At 37.5% G+C, this 27028-nt stretch overlaps 1 protein-coding gene across 4 annotated transcripts in view; it reads right to left on the reverse strand.

Moving 5' to 3' along the window:
• Positions 1-27028, reverse strand: part of WWC3 (WWC family member 3) — a 97356-nt gene that overhangs the window by 55710 nt on the left and 14618 nt on the right. For all 4 annotated transcript variants that reach the window (XM_086880115.1, XM_086880114.1, XM_086880113.1 and 1 more), the window contains exon 2: positions 4703-4812. In XM_086880115.1, the coding sequence (XP_086736241.1) occupies positions 4703-4812 (110 nt within the window). The remainder of the gene's footprint in view (positions 1-4702; positions 4813-27028) is intronic.

Consider the following 27028-nt stretch of genomic DNA (forward strand, 5'->3'; position numbering starts at 1 on the left):
AAGAAAAAAGTAAAACCATTACAATAAAATTGTATGACACCAAGTCCAAGTTATTTTTGTTAATGTCTATTCTCAACCAGCACAACCAACACTACAGTGTCCAAAATCACTCCAGTCAGGATGCGAAGGAAAGATCCAGAGTGAAAGAACAGGAAAGGCTATTTCAAATATAAAAGGCATTTAAATGCTATTCTTTTCTTTACAAACCAGTGCAAACCCAAAGAAAACAGTAATTTGGCTCCAACCTTCCCTCATAGCCAACTTGAAAACTCCAAGAACTACCTAAAAACAGAATGATGAGGAAAAGTGAAAGGTATCTCAATGCTTAACCCGCAAGTCTATAAATAGCTGGAATTATCCTATGATACTGCATACAACTTTGCAAGTGTAACATCTTCAAAGGACAAAGGCTACCACTGCACAGTTAAGAATAAGGTAATTCAATAGAGAAATCAGCATCTTAGTCTTGAATCCATAAAGCTTTTAAATCACTTCTCCTTTTTTTTCTTAAGAAACAGCAGTCTGGTGTTTTTCATTGCCAGGGTTTAGAAGAGTTTTTATTTAAACAAAACCCAAAAACAAATTTAAAAAAAAAACTTTCCTATATCTATTGATTTTCAAGGCCATTACTGCATAACAATCTCTTTGCAGTTGCAAAGACATTTGATGATGACACACATTAAAGTCCTGAAATTATTGGTTCATTTTGGGGGTTTTTGTGAGTCAACAAATATGTTTTACATGAAGATGTCCATGTAAAGCCTTGTGTTTAAATGTAATGTTAATTTCTGATTGAAGCTCTACTAGTAACAAGCTGCTGCAGACACAATGTCAGTGCTCAAAGTAGTGGCAAAACCTGCAGCACAGTCAGGAGCTAAGCACCTAGCAATTTTTTTCAAACTTGGTTCCTTACAAGAGATGAAAGTCAATTATGTTTTACATTAATCCTGAGTACATAATTCAGTGTATTGGTGCCAGTGATGAAATACAAAACTGTAGAAGATTGAGCCCAACAGATTAAGAACTATAGAGGTGTCAAGGTGATGCTAACAGCTCTATCATTTGAGAGCCATCTGAAAAGTATATAAACAAAAACAGAAAGCTCTTTAAAAAGCAGGGTTTCCAGAGATCTGCAGATTAGGTTCCTAAATAACATCTTCTCTTAACAGCTGTACCTTTCTCTCCCTGCAACTCTCCACATTGAAACAGTATTAAAGATAGTGCCTAGAGTTCTGCAATTTCTCCCCACTTCCAAGGGACCCCTTTAATTCCCTGATGGCTCCAATGACCCAAAACAAGCTCCTCGGCCAAGGACAGGATGTGCTTTGGCTTGTTGAGTTTCCGTAAATCCTTCTCTACATGGAGGGCAAGCAGAAGAAAACAGAGTTCTGACTGCTGCCCACCCTTCACTGAGGGCATTTCAATTGCCACTGCTACCTGATCTGTCCATTAGTACTCCTGAAATCTGTGCAAATTTTAATATTCCAAAACCTGCTATACCCCCATATAAACTATGAGAAATCAGTAAATATTTATAAAACAGATAGGCTTACTAGGATTCAGGTTTTATCTTTGAATGGTGTATTAGTCTTAATCTCAATAAACAGCCCAGGCTAAGGTGTTATGTTCTATTACACATTAAGCTCCTAAGATCCTGTACTTAAGGGCACTGCATTTCTCACAGAATTATTTCAGAAGCCTTCTGAAAAGCTAGCAGCATTCATCTGAGGTAGAAAACTTCTTTTGTGCATGGGAAGCTCTGTTTTTTTCTGGTTTATGAAACTTTGCCCTGGATTTCTAAACAAGTTTGCCACATAACAAGACTAAAACTACATTGTATGATAAAATTAACTTACTTCATTTCTTTACAACCAATTTAAAAAACACTATACTGACTCAAGAACAGCTCCAGACAAATGCAGAGAATATATTATTCCCTCACTGGGGAATGCCCAAACGCTTAGAGGAGACTTCAAAGGCTCCCAAGACTCTGAGGAGGAGGGAAAGGAATTCTGTGGCTGGCAACTGCCAAGGTTTTTAAGCAATGGTTGGATAACAGCCAACAGCAGCTTAGTAAGGGTGTCAACAAAGTACTGAATTTACAGAACAAGATGGAGATCAGGGTTGGAAGCACCATTGAGATTTACAGAAGATTCTTCTGTTTCTTGGTTTTTTTCCAGTTTAAATGGAAAACTATTGCCTAGAAAACTTTTTCTTTGCTTCCTGGGTAAACAAACATAGCAAGAGCCTTGGAAAAAAATCAGATGTATTGCTATTTTCTTTTAAAAGGTGCAAGGGCAAAAATCTTCAGAGAGTGCACAAAGCATGAGAGGTCCCTGGTAAGTGTAAGAGTAGAAAGACTCTCTTTGAATTATCCCTTGCATTTTCTCACTGTATTTCTTGACACCAAAGCACTTCTAACTGTTTTGTCAATTAACACAGAACTCCAATGCTGCATAAAGCATTTAACCCAGTCAGCCACAAAAGGCAATTCAAATGTTTTCTCCTGAAGCTGCCATTCCAAGTGGCTTAGACATACTCATTTCAGAAAAATATTTCTCCACCTCCTACACCACCTCTGCCACCTGTCTGACACCACCTCATGATGCACGTGATTGTCTACTCATTAGTTCTCATTTCTACAAAGGAAGTTAATGCAGTCTTGATTGGTACCTTTGTTGTCCACAGTTTAAAAACTGGATCTAGTATCCTACTAATTTTTGAATAATAATTATCCAGCTATAATATCAACTCTATCTTCCCTCTTATTATAAATCTTGCTGGTATATGAAAGTGCTGTACTAGCCTAAGGGTGACAAACCCATTTTACTGTGACAGTTGAATTACCATTTAGGATAATATCTGTGGGCTGCAAGTAATTAGTTATCATGAAAGAGACTAATTTTGCAACCTTGTTAATTGTTGAATGATTCCTTTTACTCAGTTCAGCACTGCCCCCATGAAGTTTCTATCCCTCTGTTCATACATTAACTTTACTTCATACCTAATATGATTAGCTTTACTTTTCCAGACCTATTAATATTTATCTTTTCTTTCTGTCTGCCCACTGAACATTTGGGAACTCAATTGCTCTTTGCAAAGACTCTCATCTACAGGTTTTGCTCTCAATTGCATAGAAAAAAATGCAAGCTAGATCTGACATGCCTACAATGATTAATATCCCTTATGTAAGTTCAAACTTGAATTCTGTGGTAAAGCTGCTAATAACAAAATTCAAAAAGCAAAAGGAAGCCCCATTTTGCATGTGATGTTTTTTGTTATTCCTACCACAGAGGCCTATCAATAGCTTTGTTAAGGTACAGCATTACAATAGTAGTTCATGTGCTACTCATTTTCTGTAGGGACTCTAAACTCAGCTACAAATTTAAAAAAAAAAGTTAAAAAGAGTTGGCAATACCTTCTTTTATTCTTTTTTTTTATTAATATATGAATTCATACACATACTTTGGTGCAAGAGTTGGTTTGGTTACTATACTCCAATGTAATCCTCAGTTTTTATCAAATTTCAGTATTACTGAAGTTACCATGACAGCGATCCTTAAACTAATAGTTTTTTAACACAGTTATTGTATGAATTACCCAACAATCTGTATTAATTGCCTTTGAGTTTTCTTGTCTATCTATCCTTGTGTTTAATGTATTAACAGCTGTTTAAAGTTTATCATTTAATGATTTGTTAAATTTCACAACAAATAAGTACCTGTATAGGTCAAACAATACCTTGGGAACATTTATTATTCTGTTGTTTGGGTTTTTTTAAGCACGTAATTGTGAAACTACAATATACAAGTAATTCCAATGATGGCTGGAAGCCCAAACTTATTTCTACACTTTCATTTTTTAATTGACTAGATCTCAAGTAGATAGTATTGATGTTTGTTCTTTTGATTATACTATTTACTATAGCTGTGACAGCCCATATAACTACTTTATTCTTTTCTTAGTCCCCCACCAACTGCCAATTCCCACAATACCGAAAGCATTCACTCAATGGCGATAAGAAGCTTAATGATAGCACAACAGTAACAGCAGCAGTACAAAGCTATAAAGATAAGACATTTTTTTTAAAGCAGAACTGGCCAGTGTGCCACAGTGGTGATACTAAGCTCAGCAATAGTCCAAAGGGGAAAGTGTTCAAAATTAGTTTCCAAAAGGGACATCTGTTGTCTTTTTGATAGCATTTTGTACTATATTTAAACATAAAACATGTATTGCTTAAGCAAGGATGAGATTACTGTATTTCACAGTGCTTCTGATTAAAAACCAGCACACCTCTCACAGAATGTATTTTGGTTTTCCATCTAGAAAAGTGAACTATGGATGACTGGAAAAATAGGAAATACAACAAATTTAACAAAATGTAAAATTCTAATTACTAAAATATAAAAATCTTTCTGATGTATGACAAAAAGCAACAACAAAATAAATAATACTTCACAGTTTGACCAAGCAAACCAAAATACTTTTATACATTAAAGCTCAATCATTGTAAAATTCTTTACAAATGGAATTACAATTATGCCCCCATATGAAAGACAAGGAAACATATTCTGCAAGAAATTATTTGCATACATTTACTCACTGTAGCACAAGGTATACAAATGGTATTGGAAGCAAAGTTAGGGGCAAGAGTAAACACCAGCTTGCTAGTATTCCTCAAAACAATCATATATCTACTCACGATTTATGTGGTCCATATAATAAACTCCAATCTGTTGATCGTAAACAGTTTCCCATCCTAAAGGAAGCTCATCACCAACACAGTCAGCAAACGTCAATGGCTTTGTAATCCTGTAAAAATAAAAATAACACAAATAAATCAAAAGGTGCAGAGTTTACAATGCATTAAATGTTATTACATGTTTTGAAGATACCTTTGCCAGTTGATCAAAAACTAGTTATGCTACTTAGGAATGTGCTGATAATTACAAACACACAGTTTCAAAATAAATTTTCATTTAAATATGCTGACAGATACTCCCCAAACAGGTAAGACAAGCTTCTTCCCTCTAGTTTCTATGTATAACAATTTAATTTAAATGGCATGCAGTCCTGCCAGTTCTTCTCCCATGCTGCAAAGAACACAAATGTGAAGCTGGAGTTCGCCACGACTGAAACTACTAGAAGCTTTATAGGCTTTAACTTCTTTCTGGTGACAACACAGAATAATTGCTTGTCTTTTAAAAATTAACATAAAATTCAAGACAGTACTATATAAGCAGACCTTCTCTTTTCAATTATACATTTCCAACTATTAATGATATTCTCTTGGTCCAGACATATCCAAATTGCATCCTCTCCCTCAAAAAGAAGAGGGACAAACAAATGTCTGAAAAATTCTGAAGCAATTAGAGCAGAAATAGTAATTAATAAGTAATAGTGATTAATAAGCATTACTATCTAGCAGCTTAAAATATTGCAACTTTTGCAAGACAAAGTCTTAATAGATCAGTGTGTAATAGAAAACTGAAACAGCCACGTCAGTGTTGACAGCAACATTGAAAGTACTAGGTTCCACATTATACAGAAAGACTCTAAACCAACACTGCTCTAAAACAACAAAGAATATAAAAACCTAGGAAGAATAAATGGATATAAACATAAGAGCCTTTATGCTCAATCATGTTTATTACCCAAATATTCATTTTAATCTTTACTTAACCCCTAAGATAATGGTTTTCTCTAAAACCTGTCACAAAATTAATTTACTAAAAAGCTACTAATAAAGTAATTTCAATTACACACGGGATATAGATACAACACCTTCCTCACATATCTGTTGAAGCACATCTAATACCTAGAACAATGATAACTTTGCAAACATTAAATACATGCATTAATTTAGGGACTGACTTAAATTGAGCACAATCTATAGCATAATACTGTTTGTTGTAATTCCATTGGTATGCTGTAATATCCAGTTAAGGCTTTCTGACACCAGATTTGGACTATGCTTACAAATACACTGATGAATGGAGACCATTAGGATTCATAATTGCCCTTCATGTGGTATCACCTGTATGAAACAGTAATTTTGTCTGAACTTAAGTATGTCTGTCTTTGAACTTGGAAGTCCCTTCCCACCCCAAAATAAAACCAATCAGAATAATCCAGTGGCAGAGACTTCAAATGATGTAAATACTACTATAGCTACATTCCACCTAGTCCAATGGTCCAGTAAGCACACCATTCAACCACCACCAAAGAACACAAAACTTTGCACACAGCAAACAGAAAAATGGTATTTACCTGCATCTTGAAACTGTTTTACAGTGATTGAGATTACAGTGTTCAAAATTAAGTGTAGTAGAATAAAAAAAAAATAAAAATCCTTACTACTCTTAATGTTGTGTATCAACAGCTCTGCACAACAGTAGAAGCTATTCAGGTCAAATATTAGTTTGATCCTATTTGGCTGATTCTCCAGCACTTACAAACAATTTAACGAGAAGATGTACATAAACTTGTGCACCATTATTTAAAGTAAAAATTTTCCATTACTGTCAAATATGTAGTTTACACCACGTAATCACACAAATCCAAAGATGCTGTATTCAAGAAAGAAAATGTTACTAGAAACCAACATATGCACTTTCAGGAATTCATCTGTCACGCAGACCAGATATTGCCAAAATACTCCTGATCTCCCTTGAATTCAGTCAAATATTAAACATACAAAGTGCAGCATTTTTTCTTAAACTCCCATGCTCTTGTTCTGAAGACATCATGTTTACAATTTCTCAAAGTAGTCTAGACATGAGCTCCTAAATTACCACACTATAGACAAGATTTTCTTTGGAATGAGTTATGAGACTTGCTTGCCTGTTACACAAACATACCCTCACCCTTTATTCATAAATAAAACCTGCACATGATACTCTAACCTTTCATACTAAAAAACTTTAATTCAATGCTCTCTGTGATCCTGCCAGGACTCAGACTTGCGGTACAAGGACAATGTTCACTTTTTGGAAAAGGGAGACTGAAGAAAACCAATGCATCTGGTCTAACCAGTTTTCATTAAGTGTTATAAAAACATGTGTGAACAGTTTAATTAATGGTTTTGAAGGGAAACTTAGAAGGAAAAAAAAACCCTAACGCATAAAAAGCTGTCTTCCAGATATTCAGACCATTATTAAGCTGATGTTGCTTATTTTAAACTATAATCAAAGTTGCTCCAAATTGAGTTCCCCTCAGACAAAGCATAGTGTCACACTGACTCAATTCAGTCACATTTATACGTACGTAGTTGGACCTTCAAAGACACAAAACTAAGAATTAGAAGTTTCTGCCTCTGTTTTGCGCTGCTTTGACTACATGAACTGAAAAAATACCTTCCTGGTTTAACCAGCACAACTTTGAGGACAAGATTAGTTTTTTTGCTAGTTAAGGAAACTAGGGTTTTTCAGAATAGCAAAGACGAAATGGAACAGATGCAGATATCTACATTAGAGGTCAGCCACAAATTACAGCAGTCAAATGCTGAAATTAAGTATCTTCTGAAAATACTGCTTTACCCTCTGGGTTAGTTTTTAATTAGCTTAAGTTCTATAAAACAGAACAGATCTGTTCTACTTTTTTATAAAGAACTGTACAAGGTACAAGTACATCTATTAAAACATTTCAAAGTATTGAAATAAAGACAAAAAGCTCTTCAAAGCATTAAAAAGACAAAGACACAAAATAACACTGCTAGCTTTGATTAAACAAAAAACAGGGCTGTCATGAACTGCGATATTCACAGTAATGAAAAACTAAGGTATTTATCTGTGATCTTGGTAGTAAACAATAACTAACATGCTCACCCATGATCACCTCCTGGCTCCTCCAAAACAACTGGTAGACACTAACAAGAAGGTTCTGAACTTTCAGCTGAAAATTATAATCCTCTGGATGGATGAAATGGAAATCCTCTGCTCCTCTGGAGCATTAACTCTTTGCAGGCACTGGACCTACAGTCCGGGTACAAGTAACATTTCTCCATGCGGGCCAATTCTGCGCAGAACAAAAAACCAACCTTAACGTCAGATTAACTGACTTTATCCTTTCCAAAAGTAATGATGCTCTTCAGTCCTTAGCCACCCTATCTTTTGTGACTCTGAAACCCTTCAGAAGCAAATACAGAATCACATAAGAAAGCTTGCATAACCTAAATCCAGCACACCAAGCCCAGAGAAAAATCTTTGAGCAATGTCATGCACTGCAGATCTGTCACTTCTAACTCTGCCCAAATTATATGTTTTCATTAAGAAGAAATAAAAGTCTGGTATTCACATGCAATCCAACAGACATATCTGAAAACTTGTTTCATTCACATTTCCTCTGCATAGATTACCAAGTTAAACAGTTAGAATACAGAAATTTAAATCTAAAATAAAACCAAACAAGAGAGTAAATTAAGTTTTTTCTCCTCTTTGCATACTTGTTTTTTATCTTTATCCACTACGACACAACGAAGGATTCCAGAACACATTATTACAGCTATCTGAATATGCGGTAGCAAAACAAGTATTTCTTGCATGCATCAGTTCATGGCAGGGACTGGATGGGGAGAAGAAAAGATATTAAAAGATAATGGCTAAATACCATTTCAGGTAATTTACTTCAGAAGTGCTTTCAGCTTCAGATACATTGTTAACAGCATCTGATTTCAAGCCCCCCTCCCCTTACCCCCTCAAAAAACCCCCAAGGAAAACCTCAACCTTTAAATAATAAAGAAAAGCTTCTCAGTCTGAAGAAAATACATACTTCACATCTCCAAAGCACAGTTTCACAGAGAGTAGGGTAACTTCACTGTCATAGACCTTCAAAACCAGAACCAGATAACTAAAAACACAAGGCTTTGTAAAAATATTAGGTAAGATCTTCAGTCTTCCCATGGCCCTGATGCCACATTAGAGGCCCTTGACTGCTTGAAATCCTAAGTTCTAATTGAGTAAAACTCCCCCTGGGAGAAACTAAATAAAGACAAACAGAGTCTGTTTTTCCAAGATTTTGAACAGGAAATCGAAAAGGTGTTCTGAAGTAGAAACACTGTTGTAAACTAGCTGTCCTCCTTTAAACAATGCCTTGACACCTAAATTACGTGCAGGGTCACCTCACCTTTCAAAGTGAGCCTGGATTAAGAGGAAAGCACTAGCCATGAGGGCTAATTATGAAAAAGAACCACTAAGTTCTGAACAAAAGTCACTGTCTGTAGGAGACCAAGAGAACAGCACCTGTCAACAGTGTTTTTAATTTTGTTTCTGATTTTGGTTAAGTTCAATGGCAGCAAAAAATATCTAATAAACTCTGATAGAACTCCACAAACAACTAGGAGAAAAATTTTCTTAAACCTGATCTCAGACTGAATTGTCGTCATATGGGACACATGTTTTCGCCTGACAAATGCAGATACAGAAACTGTATTACAAATCTACTAGGCAACTGCATTAATTTACATTAGAGATCTGAAGAACACCAGGCAATTTAAAAATGACTAATACAATAAGTAGAAAAGAATTAGCAATTTGATAAATCTCGTAATAGTTTATCCAAGGAAAGTATTACACCAAGTATATTACTGAAGTGTCAAAAGGCAAAAAAGAGAAAAGGCAAAATGAGAAATCATGCATGCACTTTAAGGCTTTCCATCAGTATTTCTTACCTCCTTTCAAACATGAATTTAAGTTACAGGCATTGCTATAAAGTTTAACTGACCCTCTTGTCTTGTACCATGGCTCTTATTCCCTCCAACTGCACAGAGAAAAAAACAAAACAACAAACCAACAAAAAAATCCCTAACAAACAAAACCAAGAAATTGAGAAGGAATGGAAGATTATTTTTTTTGTTGTTTCACAGACACTGGTAAGAAGAGCTGCTTACACTGACTGGGAGAACGAGAGCATTGTTATCATATTGTTTTTAAAAGTCACAGTACAGTCCTGTAGGCACTTTGACATCTTCCACCACCACAGGTCTGACCTGGGCAGCAAGACCATCTCTGTGAGACACAGCTGTGCCATGACTCCGAGGCTGCTCTCCCCATCAGCCCCTGCCCTTGAGCAGGGCAGGAACACAGCAGGCACTGCCCAGCTGCCGATGGAAGGAGCTTCCTCTGCAGGGCAGAAACAGGCACCAGTCAGAGCCACACAGCCTCAACCCAGGGCAGCACACACCAGTCAGGCATGGGCTGTCTGCAGTAAATGCCACCACGAACTCCAGATCCACTGCTACAGTGCTCTGGAGTACACCATGGTTTTCCTCCTCATCTGTCCTCCATCCACCCAGCTCTCTCCAAGCAGCCAAGTCATAAAAATGAACTGGATTCTGAAATAAAGTTTGGCAAATTACATACCAGCTGCTAACTCAAAAGTAAAACAAAGTTCACCAAACTATATGCCTCTTTTCAAGATACAAGTTTCTTTTAACCTATTTCTTAATCCAATCTCTGTATCTTCATTTTACTACATGATTTAACCTCACACTCTGAATAAAATAACTCACTGACCATCTACTCAATTCTTCATTAAAATAAATCCACAGTACACATATCCAGGTTGAAACTTACATAAATGAAATTCTGTGCTCATGACAGAGATTTAAAGAAGGTAACGTGTTCAGAGTCATTGCTGGGATACATTTCCTTTGGAAAAAAAAAAGGTACCCTGCAGCAAGGAAATAGCAGCACCACCTCTTCCAAAGGTCACTTGAAATTCAGTCTTTTTAAGACCACACTGTATTTTGCGTCTATTTATGTTGTTATTATTATTATATTTCATTGTTTTCTTTTTTTTTTTCTCAACAGCAAATAAGCTGATGACAGAGTGCTACTACTCTCCAGGGTATTTGCTTCAATTTACACTAACACAAGCCAACACAGCATAAATCAATATGAAAAACACAAGGCATGGGATGGCACTAGCTAGCCACTTGTACAATAATATATTAGCATCTTGAAGTGTGAGGAAAATGTATGATCACTATCAGACCATTTTTTTAATTTAAACTCTGAACAATTAAATTCTGTGATGAAAAAGCTACTTAGCAAAGAGAGAACCTATGTGATTTGTTGACTTACAAGAAATAATAGCAGCCTACAGTGTCTATAAACACCCTTAAGAAATGTACCCAAGGACACCCTCTTACCTTTCACTATTCTAGAAACAATAAACCTTTAATAACAAGCAACAATAGACAAATAACATACTTTTGTTTTTACCCTTTCTCATAATCCCCAAAACCAAAACAGCTGAAAAATACTGGCTTAGTATGTTGAAACGTAAAATGTTATGTCACATTGCAGCTCTCGCATAATTTGTCTGGCCGCTCAGGAACTGCTGAAATAGCTCCACACAGTCAGCCAAGTCTTCCATCAGCTATCCATTTCTTAACAGCAACTATGATCCATATCCAAATTCAGAAGACAAATATTATGGGAAATTCTTGCTGAAAGTATTTCATGTACACAATGAAAATGTGTTTCTCAAAAATCTTAGCCAGGTTAAAAGTCAGTGCTTTTAAGAAAACTATTTTCATGTCTGCAACTTGTGGTTTTTTACCAAGGATAAACAGCAAAAAAATGGGCAGAGGGGTAAAGTAGGACTATCCATGAATACTTTAAAACTTATTTCATTTGTATATGCATAGATAGCCCGAAGTGACCAGCAGCTGTACAAAACCACCAGCCAAATCCTAAGATTAGCTAATTAGCGGGACAAAGAAAAATGCTGGAGGGTCTGGCTGAAGAAAAGCAGGCTGGACAGCAGATGACTTGATATCTAGAGCAGAAAACAGACAAAATTATATATGGCAGCTGGGTATAAACTATAAGAGGAAAAGAGCAGGGATGTGCAGCAGATAAGACAGCTAAGGAGGGGAAATTAGGAGACTACTGTTTCCGATTTCAAATTGCACCTTCAAACTGATTTCAAAACTGATTTCAAATTCCAGCTTCATATTGAATGTGCTCTTTACTAGAAAGAGTAACACGCAAAATATTTACAACTTTTGCCAGTGCTACACAAAAATCTCTAAATATTTACAAGATCTTCTCGAGGACTTCTGTAATGTTTGAGACTCAAAAAAAAAAAAAACAACAAAACAACCAAACAAGAAAAAAAACAAAAACCAAAAAACCTAAAACCAAATTAATAAGAATCAAAAGCCTAAACTAAACAGTAGAGAAAATTTAACAGAGCATTAAAGGATTTGAGAAGCAAGCTGAATTCTTCCACTTGTGTAAGAAGCCTAACGTGACACTACACATGTCCAGACACAGCACAGCTTTAGAGCAAGCAAGTATGCTCTGGTTTCACTGACTCTGAATCAACATTTATAACTTTTATCCAATATCTGTGCACAGTAACATTTTCAAACTCCATCGGATTGATAATCAAGGTCCCAGTTGGTAAAGGCTAGGCATGTAGTTATCCATTTATTTCTTCCATCCTGCAAGTCACAACTCTAAAACCTTCTGCTGGAGACAAGCAAGACATCCAGCTGTCAGATTACTATTTTCTCAGAACATATTAAAACCCTAACTAAAACTATGTTCATTTCTGTCTAACAAATTGCTTGACAGTTGTAACCTTAGTTTTGCAAAGACTCCTCTGGTCGAGAATATATATTCCCAGCTAGCTTATTTGACCATGATCCCACTCATCAGTTAACTAAACCATTGTAGAAAAGTCAGTAGGAGAGGCGGTAAGTGCTTCACCCTTACACAGAGGAGTGTATAAGGCTTGTGTATAAGTGTATGCCTATACACAGAAAACCATTCACTTCTGATTGCTGGTCATGACTTCTGTATGCAACTATCAGATGAGGAGGAAACACCTGCGCTTTCCTAATGGAAGTCACCCAATCAAGGGTGAAAAAGTGTATCTGGCAACATCTTACCAGCAAGCTCTTAGTAATAAACATTTTGCACATGAACAAGAATTGTGGGAGGAGTTCAAAGCAGGAAGAAAATGTAGCAGACAGGAAAAGGGTCCCCAGCAGACAAGGAGGAACAAAAATGGGACATAAAACTCCAAATTCAGGTCCAAGAAGCTCCATGTGTTAGAACAAAAGGAGGCAACAAAAGAAGCTTTACATCTCAGTAAGAAGTAATGGTCTTACATGCTGCAAGACACAATCATGCAGTCGAATACTTCCTGAGGACTCTTGCCTGTCACTTGAAGTTTGTATCAAAAAATATTAGAACATCCCCACTATTACATTGCCTCTTTCACTACAGTTTACTAAAATGTGTTGGCTATCACTGCTTACACTAGTGCAGTAGAGAAGTGTAAAGTTCTTCAAAACTGTCTGATCATCTACAATGTTCTCTTGCTAACCTCAAGTGTGCTACATCCAGAAAGATTACACCAGCATAAACTGTCTTGTTATCTTTAAGTCTGACCTTGCTAGACTAAACTTTTCTTCAAAATTTTCAAGTTTATGTGATTGTCCCAAACATTATAGCAGAGATTTTTCTACAGCTTCCTAACAGCCAGTGGTAATTCAAGTTTCTGTACATTTATAGCGGTTATCTCTTCACTGCTGAAGGTGTTCCCCTCCCCTAAATTTATCATTCTTCTTTACCAATTATCCAGATTGGAAATAACTAAACATAGACGTGTGTGTGCACATATGTTTATGTACACACACACACACACACAAGGTATTTGTCCACACAATGTATTGATTTGTCTAAATACCAAGTATTTAAATATTCAAGTGTCAAATGACTGAAGCTTAATTTAGACATTCTCCAATAAAGAAAACACTGTGAAACATTTTCGTGAACACTTTAAGCCACTTTAGATGAGTCTCAGCAAAATAGAAAAACTTAAATTAACTGGTAGTCTTTGGACTAGAAGGCAAGTAGCTGAAGATGCATAGAGGTTACCATTAGAATCTTGAAGTAGAAATGCAATTACATCCCAATGGATGAAGGACTGGAAGGGACACAAGCAAGTTTGCAGACAATACAAAACGGGGAAGAGCTGTTGACTCCCTCAAAGGCAGAGAGGCCCTGCAGAGAGACCTTGACAAATTAGGAGAGATAAGAAATCACCAACTGCATTAAGTTCAACATGGGAAAGTGCCAGATTCTGCACCTGAAATGGGGCAACCCTGGATGTAGGGACAGACTGGGGAAGGAGAGGCTGGAGAACGGCACTGCAGAGAGGGACGTGAGGGTCCTGGTCGATGGCAACTTGAATATAAGTCAGCAGTGCCCTGGCAGCCAGGAGGGCCGAACCTGTCCTGGAGGGCATCAGGCACAGCATGGCCAGCGGGCAAGGGAGGGAATTGCTCTGCTCTGAGCCAGGGCAGCCTCACCTCCAGTGCTGGGGGCAGTTCTGGGTGCCACAGCATGAGAAAGATATTAAACTATTAGAGAGTGTCCAAAGGAGGGCAACAAGGACAGTGAAAGGCCTTGAGGAGAAGCCCAGTGAGAAGCAGCTGAGATCACTCGGTCTGTTCAGCCTGGAGGAGACTGAGGGGAGGCCTCATCGCCAGTTACAGCTTCGTTGTGAGGGGAAGAGGATGGGCAGGCACTGATTTCTCCCCTGTGGTAACCAGTGACAGAACCCAAAGGAATGGCCTGAAATTTTGTCAGGGGAGGTTTATAGGTTGGATATTATGAAAAGGTTCTCTCCTCAGAGGGTGGCTGGGCACTGGAACAGGCTCCACAGAGAAGTGGTCATAGCACAAAGCCTGACACAGTTCAAGAAGCATTTGGACAATGCTCTTGGGCACATGGCGTGACTCCTGGAGATAGTTCTGTGCAAGGCTGAGAGTTATGATCCTTGTGGGTCCCTTCCAACTCAGGATATTCCAAAATTTTGTGAAAAAATCTCTCATACGCTAAGAAGATCCATCATTCTAGAAAGCACGCCAACAAATATCTGCTAAAAGGATTTTTTATTTCTGTAGCCTGAAAGAAACAATGTTTTAGAAGAGGCTATAGCTAATATTCCCTTACATGTAAACTGAGGTTTAATAACACAAGAAACAGACATGCGTCATGCCTAGATGCACAAACAAACCTAACACTATCAATGAAAAATCCAGTCTATCCAATGTTTTAAAATATTTAAAGCCCCAATCCTCAAAAAACTTGCTATACTTGGAGTATATTCAATTAAATTTTAATGAAATTCTTTTCATTATTTTCACCAACAAGTATTATTCAATTATATTAATAAAAAAGAAAACATATGTTAAAAGTTACCAGAAACCATTTCTAGAGAAATTAAGCTGAAATCGACAAACAATGGGAGGAAAAAGTAAATACAACTGGCCTGAGTATAAAAAAATGGTTGGAAAAATACATATTCAAGAGACCATTCTTTTCAAGTCTTGGAACAAAGTGATGTGTAGATAAGTGCCAAAAGAATATGCATACCATGACTTCACATACATCCTATTCAAAACAAATTGTGAGGTAAAACAGTAAACAAAGGCCTCACACCCAAAAAATTCTACAATGCTAGCTAATATTAGAAATTCGAGACAAGGGTTTCTCATTTAATCCTTCAGAACAGCCTTTCTTCTCGTCTTCCAGCACACTTGAAAATGTGTTATACTATACTCAACATGTCTTTTTCCTAGAAGTACCACATATGACATTTCTCAAATATGTTCAATTACCACATTCCTAGAAATTTTATGGACTCTTTTGTACCATTTCTATGCTATGTCTTCTAATATGCTACTTAGCTGTCACACACTGACTTCACCTGTAAAGCAGAGAAATTTTGCCTTGTGAAAGGCCACAGCTCTGGCTCCAAGCCCCTCTCAGTGGAGTGGGTGTCCATGGGCATGGAGGCAAACCTGCAACTCAGAGGACATTACACTGCACCACAGCAGCTCCCTGCCCAAACTGCACTGCAGATCTGCAAGGAAGGCTTTCCAGACTACTCCTCTTCTTAAGTTTCTGAACTACATTAATAAAGCAACACTTTATGTGAGGGTGAAAGCGTGCAACTAATATGACGTGCACACTGCATCCAAAGGCACCGTTTCAATCACTTGCCTGAACAGTTATTAAGCTTGACTTAGCACTAAGCAACTGAAGTGGAAATATGTTGACAGGATCTTTGATGCTTTTGGGTTTCAGAGTCCATTTCTTGCAAGCACTGATCTACAGCAGTCACCTCATTATTTAAGGTTTTTCCACTCTTCCATGAGTAACAGACCCTTAGTCAAGCATAAATGGATGCATGTTTCAGCTGCCTACAAGTGGTGATGGACAAGTCATTAGTGACTATTGTACACATTAGCATCCTCAATCTACCCATTTATTTCAAAGCACCGTATTTTCAGTGGTATTACAAAAACAGTTAATGATTACCTATAAGATATTAAAAGTGGTCTAAAATCTATTAAAGTGCTTAAAATGTGTCTTATTTTCTAAATATAATCAGGAGAGCTAACAGAAGAAATTTCATCTCCCTAAAATCTTTGCTGCTTTTATACCAATGGAGCAACAACCCCCCTGCAAAGTAAAATAATTTCTTTAAGCCTAAATAACTGCATAAGGTAAAAAGCAATGGTTCTGCAACAATTTGCAATCTTGCCACATTTCCTTCTCCACAGCTCACTCTTTGCCTTTAAAATTAAAGCTATAGCTGTCAAGTTATTTACTTAATGACACGTCAGTTTATATAATTACTAAACATTTGATTCACAACAGTCTCAATCTACCAGTCATAAACAGAAAGTCATGTTATCTACATATATATAATGTTAACACAGTTGTTGTGCAGAAGATTCTCAAAAAAATTTGCTTAAACTCTTAGAAGTGATTCCACACTCCAGGTTAACACCCTTGTCAGACAGTAAGTTTCAAGCTTTTACAAAAACTTAACCCAGTCCCTGTTCTCCCAATATGCAATTATCCTACTATTATTATCATCCCCCAAATACCCTTGCTTCCTACAGTCTTCATTAATGCTGACCTTGCAAATTAATGCAGTGTATTCCCCAATCAATATTAGTAATTTAGTAATTTATCTCAAAGTCAGTTTTACAGATTCACATTCCTCTGAACATAAGGTTCTAAACATTTTTAAGAGGTTGAACTTATGAAGTTTGATGCTACTACTTCTATGGTTGCCAGTATTTGTACAATGTATTAAATTTGAACTTCCAGTTAGACTAATAAAATAGTTCTCAGTAAGTAATACAAGGAATTATTCTTAACTTCACTATCATGCTTTCACATATGTACAAGAATAAAAAATACTTTGTGAAAAAATCCAGAGAAATCCAGTGAAATAACTTCTAATGAATTATAATAATGCAGTATTAAAAAAATCTTTGAAGAATCTGCTCAAACTCAATGTAAAAAACCACTCAGAACTCTGATAAAAAATATTTTTGATAAAAGAAAATAAATCAAATTATAAAACAGTATAAGCGGTGCTGGGAGTTATTTTATAGTATAAAATTTCACATATACCAGAAAATAGGAAAGTAAAAACCACTCAACAGAAGAAAAAGCACAGTTCTAGAAGACTGACTGTGCCATCAGACCTACAATGATCTTAATCTGAACATAACTGTACATCAGTGAATACCTCTTCATTAAAACCGCAGTGGAAATCTGATTAAATTTATAGTAAGATATTGAAGAGACTTCAACAGTAAATGGCCTCCTCTTCTTCCGCCCCATCTCCCATGACGGAGAAGGTTAAAAATAGAGGCTTCCGTTTCCTTAGATTATTTCACTTTAAACTTTTCTAGAGCACTGAAATAGCTACTTTGCCAGCTTCCTACATTTGTGTTAGAAAAGGAGTGTAAAAAACACACATTTACAGCAACTCAGGAAACTGACTTCTGTGGTTTGCTTTATTATCACTTGTCCATGAGAAGTCTCTCCAGAACTGGGAAGTATCTCTTCCAAAGCCTCCTTTTTGAATATGCCTCACCGAAAGGTCCCTTGCACCACATAGTTACCTATTCTGGGAATAAGCTGTACTGGCATATTTTTCTATATTTATGCATTCTTTTGCAGTTAGTAAATGCAGGTATTTTCAGTGCACAGTGCTCAGTTCCCATATCCAAAAGCAGCTCCACTACTAGGAAGAAAAGCTTAATAGCTGTAAAGACAGCTTCAGCTCCCTTCTTCCCTGCCCTGAGACTTTGAGGAACTCAGCCACAGGAAACCCCTAATTTCCACCATGGCAGCCCCAGCTGTCCAGGTCCATATTTTAAGGTCACAAAGTCACTGTCATCATTACAAGCAACAAAACTTTAGCTGGTAGTCCTTGCATCTAGCCCGACTTCATGGGTGACCTAGAGCATAACTCCCATAGCAACAAGGGAAGTATAAATATTGAAAAAAATGTACATTTCAGAATAAGCATCTGAATTTATCTGGAAGCACAACAACCAAAAAGTAGCAGGTATCTAAAGTCTGCTGCAATATGATGTTGTATCATCTTCACATTACTATAATGCAGTGCCACACAGTCATTAGGAAGTCTGGTGTGCTTCGTTAGGCATTTCCTCATAGGCAATTTCTTTATTGGTTTTTATTCTGCTGGAGGAGAGTTGCCTTGGCTGAAGTTCTCCCTCCTGAGGGTGTGCCTCCTTCTCATCTCTTGTCAGCAGGTCAATTAAAACAGCTCTGCGAGTTGAAACAATGAAGCACAGGAAAATGCTCCCCCTCCCTCCCCACCCCTCTACTTCAATTCTTGTATCAGTCTCCTGGATAATCATAGCACTGCTAGCCCTGGGACCCGAATTTTGTAGGTAGCCTACTATTCCCAAGGAAAAACATTCAAATCCAGTGAAGGTACAAGGGAGTTGAAAAGGGGAATATTGTTGCACATGCTCATCAGAACTGTTAAGTACGGAAGCTTAGGTCTTTGCAGATTTAATCTCCACTGAACACGTGCCAGCTTCTCATGATCTCTTGGCCACTTAGCCGCTCAACTCCAGTGCTGCAGGACATCTGAGAGGATAGCTCCTCTTTTTTGCAAGGAGCAGCTCCAGAAAAACAATACTAGTACAACCCTGCTCCTTCCAGGGAAAGAGATGAGGAAGTCAGTTTCTTCTTCTAGTCTCAATGCAACCCCTGCTAGCACCTTGACATCATGGAGGAAAAAAAGGAAGCAGACACACCGGGATACAAAAGAATGAGGAACGTGGGAACCAGGTGCTGGAAGAAGAGGCAGTGGCAGTCAGAAAGCAATGAATGATCCAAGGAAGCACAGACGGAGAAGTAGGATAACTACAAGGAGAAATATTAACAGCAGAGCTCAAGCAGAAGGGACTGGCCAGCAGCAGTGTGAACAGGCCACAGCCTATCTGGCTGGATGGGGAAAGAAAGTAGGGTCTACATCCGTCAGCTCTGAGACTCTGCACATGGCTCTGCTCTCTCCTGGGCTCTCCACTCCAACTATACCATAAATCCCACCTGCAGTTTTTTAAGAAAGCTCAATTAACAGCTTGGTACCACTGAACTGGAGAGATCCCTGCTGCCTTCCAATGTGCCCCACTCTGCTGCCCTAACGTGCACAATCCCATCACTCCATAGCACAGCTACTTTAACACTCATCTGACCAGACAGTCAACTAAGTGTAGGTATGCTTCAACTCACCAGAACTTCAAAAAAGGAATGGAGAAAGGGGAAAGTAGAAATTTGTGGGGGTGTCGCATGAATACTGAGTGGAGTTTCTTTTGCTGTCAGATGAGCAAAGACGCAATGTAGAGAAGGCACGAGGTGAGGAAGATCTACTCTTTGTAACAAACTACTAGCCTAACTTGCACTGAGCCTCACTCAAGTTGTGGGGCAGGAAGGGGAAGAAAGAACCAAAAAACTCATCCAGATAAAATCAGAACAGCCACATAGACAGTTTCACAACAATGACAATGCAGACATGAATTCTGGCATTTTACAATGCTTGGTCTATGTTTGGCTATGCAATTTTAACAAACATGAAAAAAAAACACACAGATGCATCACAAAAGCATCTCGGGAAGAGAACACTAAGGCACTAGGATCCATATGTTAAACAGTCCTCTGAAGTTTGGAGAAAGAACGCATACGATTGTAAAAGTTTCTGAGAAACTCAAGTATACAGCAAACGAAAAACTAAAACCTCAAAAGCACCTCTGAATATCCACTGCTAGACAGTGGTACTGTAGCCCCCCGGAAGAGTAATCCCCAATATGAATACTTCCTTCAGTGTTCATGAAAGGTTAAGACCTAACAACATAGAATATTGACACAGATAATATGTTGGGGAATCAACTAATTAATTCAATTATCCGTTAACATTGTTTAAAAAAAAACATCAAACAAACCCACACAGCAGAGCTGCCCAGGAAATAACTAGATTTTCATTAAGGAAATTAACTAGTAAAACACATGAAATGATTGATTGCAATCATTAAAAATAAGTGTACGAAGGAAACAAGCTACTGTGTTTTGAGTCATATCCTCAACTATATACTCACTAAAAATGATTTTTCCATAGTAATTGCAATTAAAATCTTTTCCCAGCTTCTCTTCTTTTTCTCATATAAGAAGTCTAATACAGAAAGTACTTGCTCACATGCAATCACAGAAAAGCCACAGACATTAGAAATGCAGATTAAATAAATTGCAGGAAAAAAATGAATTAGGTAAAGAAAAGCATCTGCATTTCCATGAGGTTTGTCTGGTACTAAGTAACCAGCAAGTTGGATAGATGCATTCAGAAGAGAAATGGGGTTTATGCCTGACATCAGAATTCTAAGTTCTACCAGAAGGGACATATGTTTCCTTTACTTAAAATACAGAAAATTATCTGCTCACAGGAATTATGCAAAATCTTGTCAGAGTAACTGTTCCCTGCATTTCACAGCCTTTTGTGTTACTAGCACAGGACACATAAAAAGTTTTAGTTTCTTTGATTCCAATGCACCTACTTTCTTCAAAACTATTGACACGCAAGAGCTAACTATCAATGGAGCCCTCCCACCCATCCCAGAGGTGAGGATGGTAGGCAGGACTGTCTCTGAGACTTAGAAGCTCCTCAGCAAAATTTTAGATAGGTAACAAACTTTTCCCAACAATACTACCTATTTCCAGTTACTGAAATATCTACTGAATCCATCTGAGTAGCCTGAAAGAGAAAAAAATCCAGTTTTCAGAAGTGGCGTATGCCTACTAGCTTAGCTGGGCTGATGAGCAATGCTTCAGGAGATCCAGTAAAAGGAGAGCATGAAGCAAACTGAACCACAACTGCCATTCCAGATGTGTGCTGAAAAATTTGTGACTCAAGTGTGTTTAAATGAGCAGGACTCCAAAACTTACCATCAGCTTCTCAAATGCTATTAGGAAACCTGAGTGAACTTGAAAGGGAAACTATGGCGCACGGGAAGGCAGCGTACAAGCCTGACAGGGAAATCCCAGAAAAACATGGTAATGACTCTTACGTTCCCTTCTCCACACAATTTCGTGTTCTGTCATTTTCTAAAAATCTTTCACCATTATCTATCTATTAAGCAAATAAGAAATTAAGAAAGCCTCTCCAAGACAGCTGTGGAAAAAGAAACAGGAGTACTCCCTCTTTCCTCCCCCATCCTGTACTTATGCCACAACTGAACAAATAATTTGAAGAGATTTTCTCACCATTTCCTAGACTGCTGCTGCCAGGAAAGCCTCTCTTCTGCCATCACCCTTCGTCTAGCTTCCTTCTGCAGGCCTTACTTCCCCATAAGTGAAACCAGATGCTTACATACATAGCCACTCTCTGCTCTTCCCAGCATGAAATCCACAGGATTCTTATTCACAGGATTTGGTTTTCTGATTTCATACTGCCACAGCACAACAAGGAATTACTAAAGACAGAAGTTGTCAGAAGAGCAAAGGTCCATCCCTTCCCTATTCTTCACTTTAGTTGAAAGACCGAAATTTTTAATATCCTCAGGTTAACTTCCCTGACAATTTTACCCTCAAATTCTTAGAATACCATGAAGATACCACCAGTTAAATAAATTATTTAATTATTTAATTAATTATTTATTTAATTATTTAATATTAAATTATTTAATATTGCATTAAATCTATTCCTCCCCCATGCAGTTAACAAGATGTTTCTAAGAACCATTCAGCAGCAAGGCTTTTCAGTCTATCCGGTCATCTTTATTCATTTTTCACAACAGCCTTCTGTGGCAAGGAACCTCACGGTGCAACCAGTTAAACTCTGTTGCTGTGCTGCATTTCAGTGAAAGCCTGAATTCTACAGATATGACTGGTCTAGGCCCCCTCCTACCCTCTGACCATATATTGAGCAATGCATCTTACTCACAATGACTTAATGCTTCTAATTCCTGCAAAAATTAGTTTTATGGAGACAATTATTCTTCTTAACTCCTCTCAACAAAGAAGCATTAATAAATACACCAATTTAGGACATCAGTCAAGTCTCAAGTGGAATGCTGATTTGGGCAAGATGACCAATCCCATCCACTTCCCAGAAACCAAATCCCAAACACCTGAGAGAAGAGAGCACCATGCAAGGCAATGTATCAACTAACTAAGACATCTCTGGACCACACTGCTTTCGGAGGTGGCACTAAAGTGATGCTGAGGGGCAGACACGCATGCACATACGCACATTTCCACTGACTGAATAATCAGCATTTCTCAAAATTCCAGCAAACACATAAAAGGGGTGCTTTTCTTCTTTGTAGAAAATGAGTACTGACAAAAGCAGAGGACAGGATGACATTGCTGTTGCCATAATATAAATTCTGAATATTTAAAAGGGTAACAAACAATTTATTGACAACTGAGCCAAAACAATTTCATAATATAACGACTTATGCAATCCAAGAACAGCATAAAAGTAAACAAACAAAAAAAAGTTTATGGACTCCACTTGGTATTAAAAAGGAAAACTAATTACACAAATGCCATTTTAAATAGTAGCTTGTTCTAACGCATAGTTTAATGTAATAGATATTAAATACACTGTAAGAACAGACAAATTCTTCTGGCAATATTTAGCATCCATCAAACATCAATGCTGAGAAGATTGTCTTCACAGATCCATCATAAAAATAAAATTAATTTCTTGCTTCTCTCAAAAGTAACCATGAAAATGAACGTGCCTTGCCCTCAGTAACAGTTCATCCTCATGTATTTTATATAATTAAGCCCAGCACATTGTTCTGTTGTTTTGAACCTACATTGTTTTGATCTTCAATTTCCAAAACAAAAGAACTACAAAAGCATTCTCAAACACACCTTTTAGATCAGGCATGTGCTCTCCCATGCACACAACATATTAATGGCACAGAATGCACTGTTCCCTTTACACTGCTGCCAATTGCAAACTTTTGTAAGTGTAAATTTTGACTGTACCCAATATACAGCTATGCAATTAATGACAAAAACACTTTCTTAGTACTGCCTCCATTTTTCTTTTCTGTAAGCACATAAATGCCTTCTCACTTTACTGGGAGCAGTCTAAGCCCTCCAGATCCACAGCCAGCCTGTTCCACAAAAGGACGGCCAGCTCCAGCAGCATCTCTGTAAGCACCACAGCAGCATCGCTGTGCTGCAGCATGGCACATGTTCCTCCAGCTCCTTTCAGTGCACAGGAGTGGGAAGATTCAACTTAGCCTTCCAAGTGATGGGATCGTATTAGAAATATTCCTGAAGTCATGGCTTTATTTCAAAGACCTTTGCTTAAGATAACTTTATTATATACAAGATGCTGTACTACTGCAAATCAAGAGGTAAGAACATTATCAATCCATTTAACACTGGTGATGCAGCCCATGATAATGCAGATTTTATGCATAACTTATAAATACAACCCTGGAAGAAATAACTAGAGCCTTACTTACACAAAAGCTGAGCCAGCTTACACAAAATAACATTAACTGATACCTGTAAAGAAAGTAACATTACAGTAAAGGGACTGTAAAGTCATATTGTAAGTTTTTTACCTCACAGAAACACTTCTACATTTGTCTACACAGGATGTTTCCAGCAGACCTAAAGCAGCTTTTCCCTGGATTCCATGAGTACAGCTTCCAGCTAGTTCCGTGTGGCACAGAGCTCCATCTAATATAACCTAGCCTACATGGGGCTTGTTAGCTCAAGTTTGGGGATGAATTAACCACAGCCACTGGCTCACAACCAGCTCAAAGCATGAGCCAAATTTGCAACATAGCATTTAGACACAACTGACAGCATCTCATAATGAAATTGCTTACTCACCTTATTCACCTCACTTACTTCATCTAGTGGAATAAACTACTCACCTGTATTGCTACACAAAAAGCACTCATATGGAAGACTGAGAGCCCTGTTTACTCACACCTTAACTTACTGAGCTTTTCCAGGTAGAAAAAAGTGCTTAGCGAAGGTCAAAACTAAAGGGAACAATTTTTGCTGACAATGAAAACAGTGGCACACACTACCCTTAACAGTATTTTACAAAATACATCTCTGATACTTATGAAAAAAAAAAAAAAAAACAACTGCTAATAGCTCCAGGAGATACATTAACAGCAGGAATCTCAATAATAAACCCTCAGCAGAACTCTGGCTCTCTACTCAAGATTACACTTTTATTTCATGCATACAGGAAAACAAACCTGAAAGCACAGACAACTCAGCTTAACAGCTACACTGGAAACTTAAATCTAATGCTTTGTTTAATTTGTGCATGAATAGTGCATCCACTGCACACACACACAGAATGATTAAAGTCCAAGTCTATACCACAAAATCTGGTGCATTAATCTCAAAATGTATTTCTGCCATTTAATAGGTAAAAGCATTACTTGGTTTCTAGGAACTGGCTCCTTTTTCAAACAAAACTGGCTACCAGGAATTAGCCAACAACAGGGCCATTAAGAAAAAAAAAGAAAACAAAGGCTCATAGTCCCATCTCCTATAAAAATACAGATACATGACTTTTATTAATAATGCAATTAATAGACAAGTCTATTTGTTTTTTTCTACTGACAAGTTTTCAAATTTTAGGGAAACCTCCAACACAATTCAAATACCTAGGAAAGTTGATAAAGTAGGAGGCCTAATGGAAAGTGAGAAACACATGTTCACATCTAATCAGGAATAAGAGTAAGTGAATGCAAGTAGCCCAAATGAAAGGCAAGAAGCAGCCGACAGAACTTTCACCTTTCCAGGTGACTCCAAAGTCAATCACTCATAAGACTCAAACCCACAGGAAACCTGGCTTCACCAGTTCTAGTATTCATAGAAATACCTGATTTCTGTAAATGCTAACACTTTCCATATAACATCTCTACTGAGAGCTTCTTCAGCACATCAAACTCTGTACCCTGCAAGGCATCTCCCTGCCCTACCCTAGACAAACTACCCAAATATTTTTCCTTCCAAATGTTATTTTCTTTAAAAATACATTAAATATTTCCTTTAAAAATCCACAGCTAGTCCTATTTATGTGACTATTTGCTGGGTGGAACAAAGTTAGATGCTAAGCTGGAAATACCATAACAGCTGAGTATTTTAACTGGCAACACCCTTGTAATGACATGCCTGTGTGTCATATCAGCTAGAGACTCCACAACATTACAGATCTGACATCTCCCATCTTGAAAAAGTGATTTATCAGGTTTACCAGCATTTCACATGCACATGGTCACAGACAATCATGCATTAAAAATACCCAAGAGCAATGCATAAAGTGTATATTCATGAGCTTGACGCTTGTCACTGATGACTTCAGTACCCAACTCAGGAAGGTCAATATGCCATTCCTCCAAAACTGAACAAATTTTTGTGCCAAACCATAATATCATTGATGATACAGTACTTTTCTGTAAAGTAAAAGCCCAAAGCCAAGGTCATATATTGCTTTCAACACTAAAATTTTATCTCTTTCCAGATAAAAATCAATAGCCTTATTACCTGTACTGTTCCATCATTACAGGTATGCACTATTTACACAGAATAGCAGTGCTATACAAGGAAGCTGCTCTAAATAAACATAAATTGTATAATAAGGATAATGCAATTCATTGTACATCTAACACTCCTGGGCTTGGGGGATTTTTTTCCTCCAAAATTTGAAAGCAAACATAGGGCAGTACATACAAAGACTATACTAAACTTTCCTTATCACAGGCACCCAATGTATTTCCCGAAAATTTGCTGCATAGTATTTTAAAACTTCAACTTTGCTGAGGTTTATTTTGTTGCATTTTAAAAATGTAACAAAGCAAAGGAGAGGGGAGAACTGAGCTATGGCTGGATTCAGTAATCCAGTAGATATCAGAGTCTTGACTAAATATACTTCTCCTGATTAAAAGCAACCCACCCATGAGAATCAAAGAGACAGACATTTGGAGACCTGCCAGTTCATACAATAACTATGTTTATTTGTCTTAATAAATATTTAAGAAACATGACTTGTGGTATTTGATACAACTGAGACCATGGTTAAAAGGCCTCTCTCCATGACATAAGCAAATACAGCCTATCCTCTTTATTTGTCCGACTTCTTTTCGACATTCAAGGCTAATCTAGTTTTAGGTCAGGAAAGACTGCGGTCTATCATTTTAAACAAACCATTGTAGTAAAACGTGAACAGGAAATTCCTAACTACACTGTTCAAAGAACAATGATTAGAAAAACAACACAAGCTCACAAAGCACAAGAAGGCCAGTCTGGGTGGAAAATAAAAAAAAAAAAGCATCACACACATACAGTCACCTTGCTCATTTTACTTTTTCCCTGCCAGCCCCCACTCCCCACTTCATCCTCCCCACAAAGGCCAGGGGTCCTTCAGACCTTGCCAAAGGAGAAACCTTTGGATCCAAAAGGGAAAAAGTGCAGTATATACAGCTCTGTCTGATACTTTGGAAATATCCGGCCTGCGGGAGTTAGTGCAGGCATGCCATTCATTCCACAACATATAAATGCCCTCTTTAGAGCCTCATCCAAGCAGCAGTTTCATTTGGATTTGGAGGCACAGGTCTGCCTTGTTTTTCAATAAGCTGCAAGCTATTTTTGCCATGAAAAAAAGAAAACCAACA

This window comes from Cyanistes caeruleus, chromosome 3, assembly GCF_971803275.1.
Source record: "Cyanistes caeruleus chromosome 3, bCyaCae1.hap1.1, whole genome shotgun sequence".
NCBI classification, from domain to species: Eukaryota; Metazoa; Chordata; class Aves; order Passeriformes; family Paridae; genus Cyanistes; species Cyanistes caeruleus.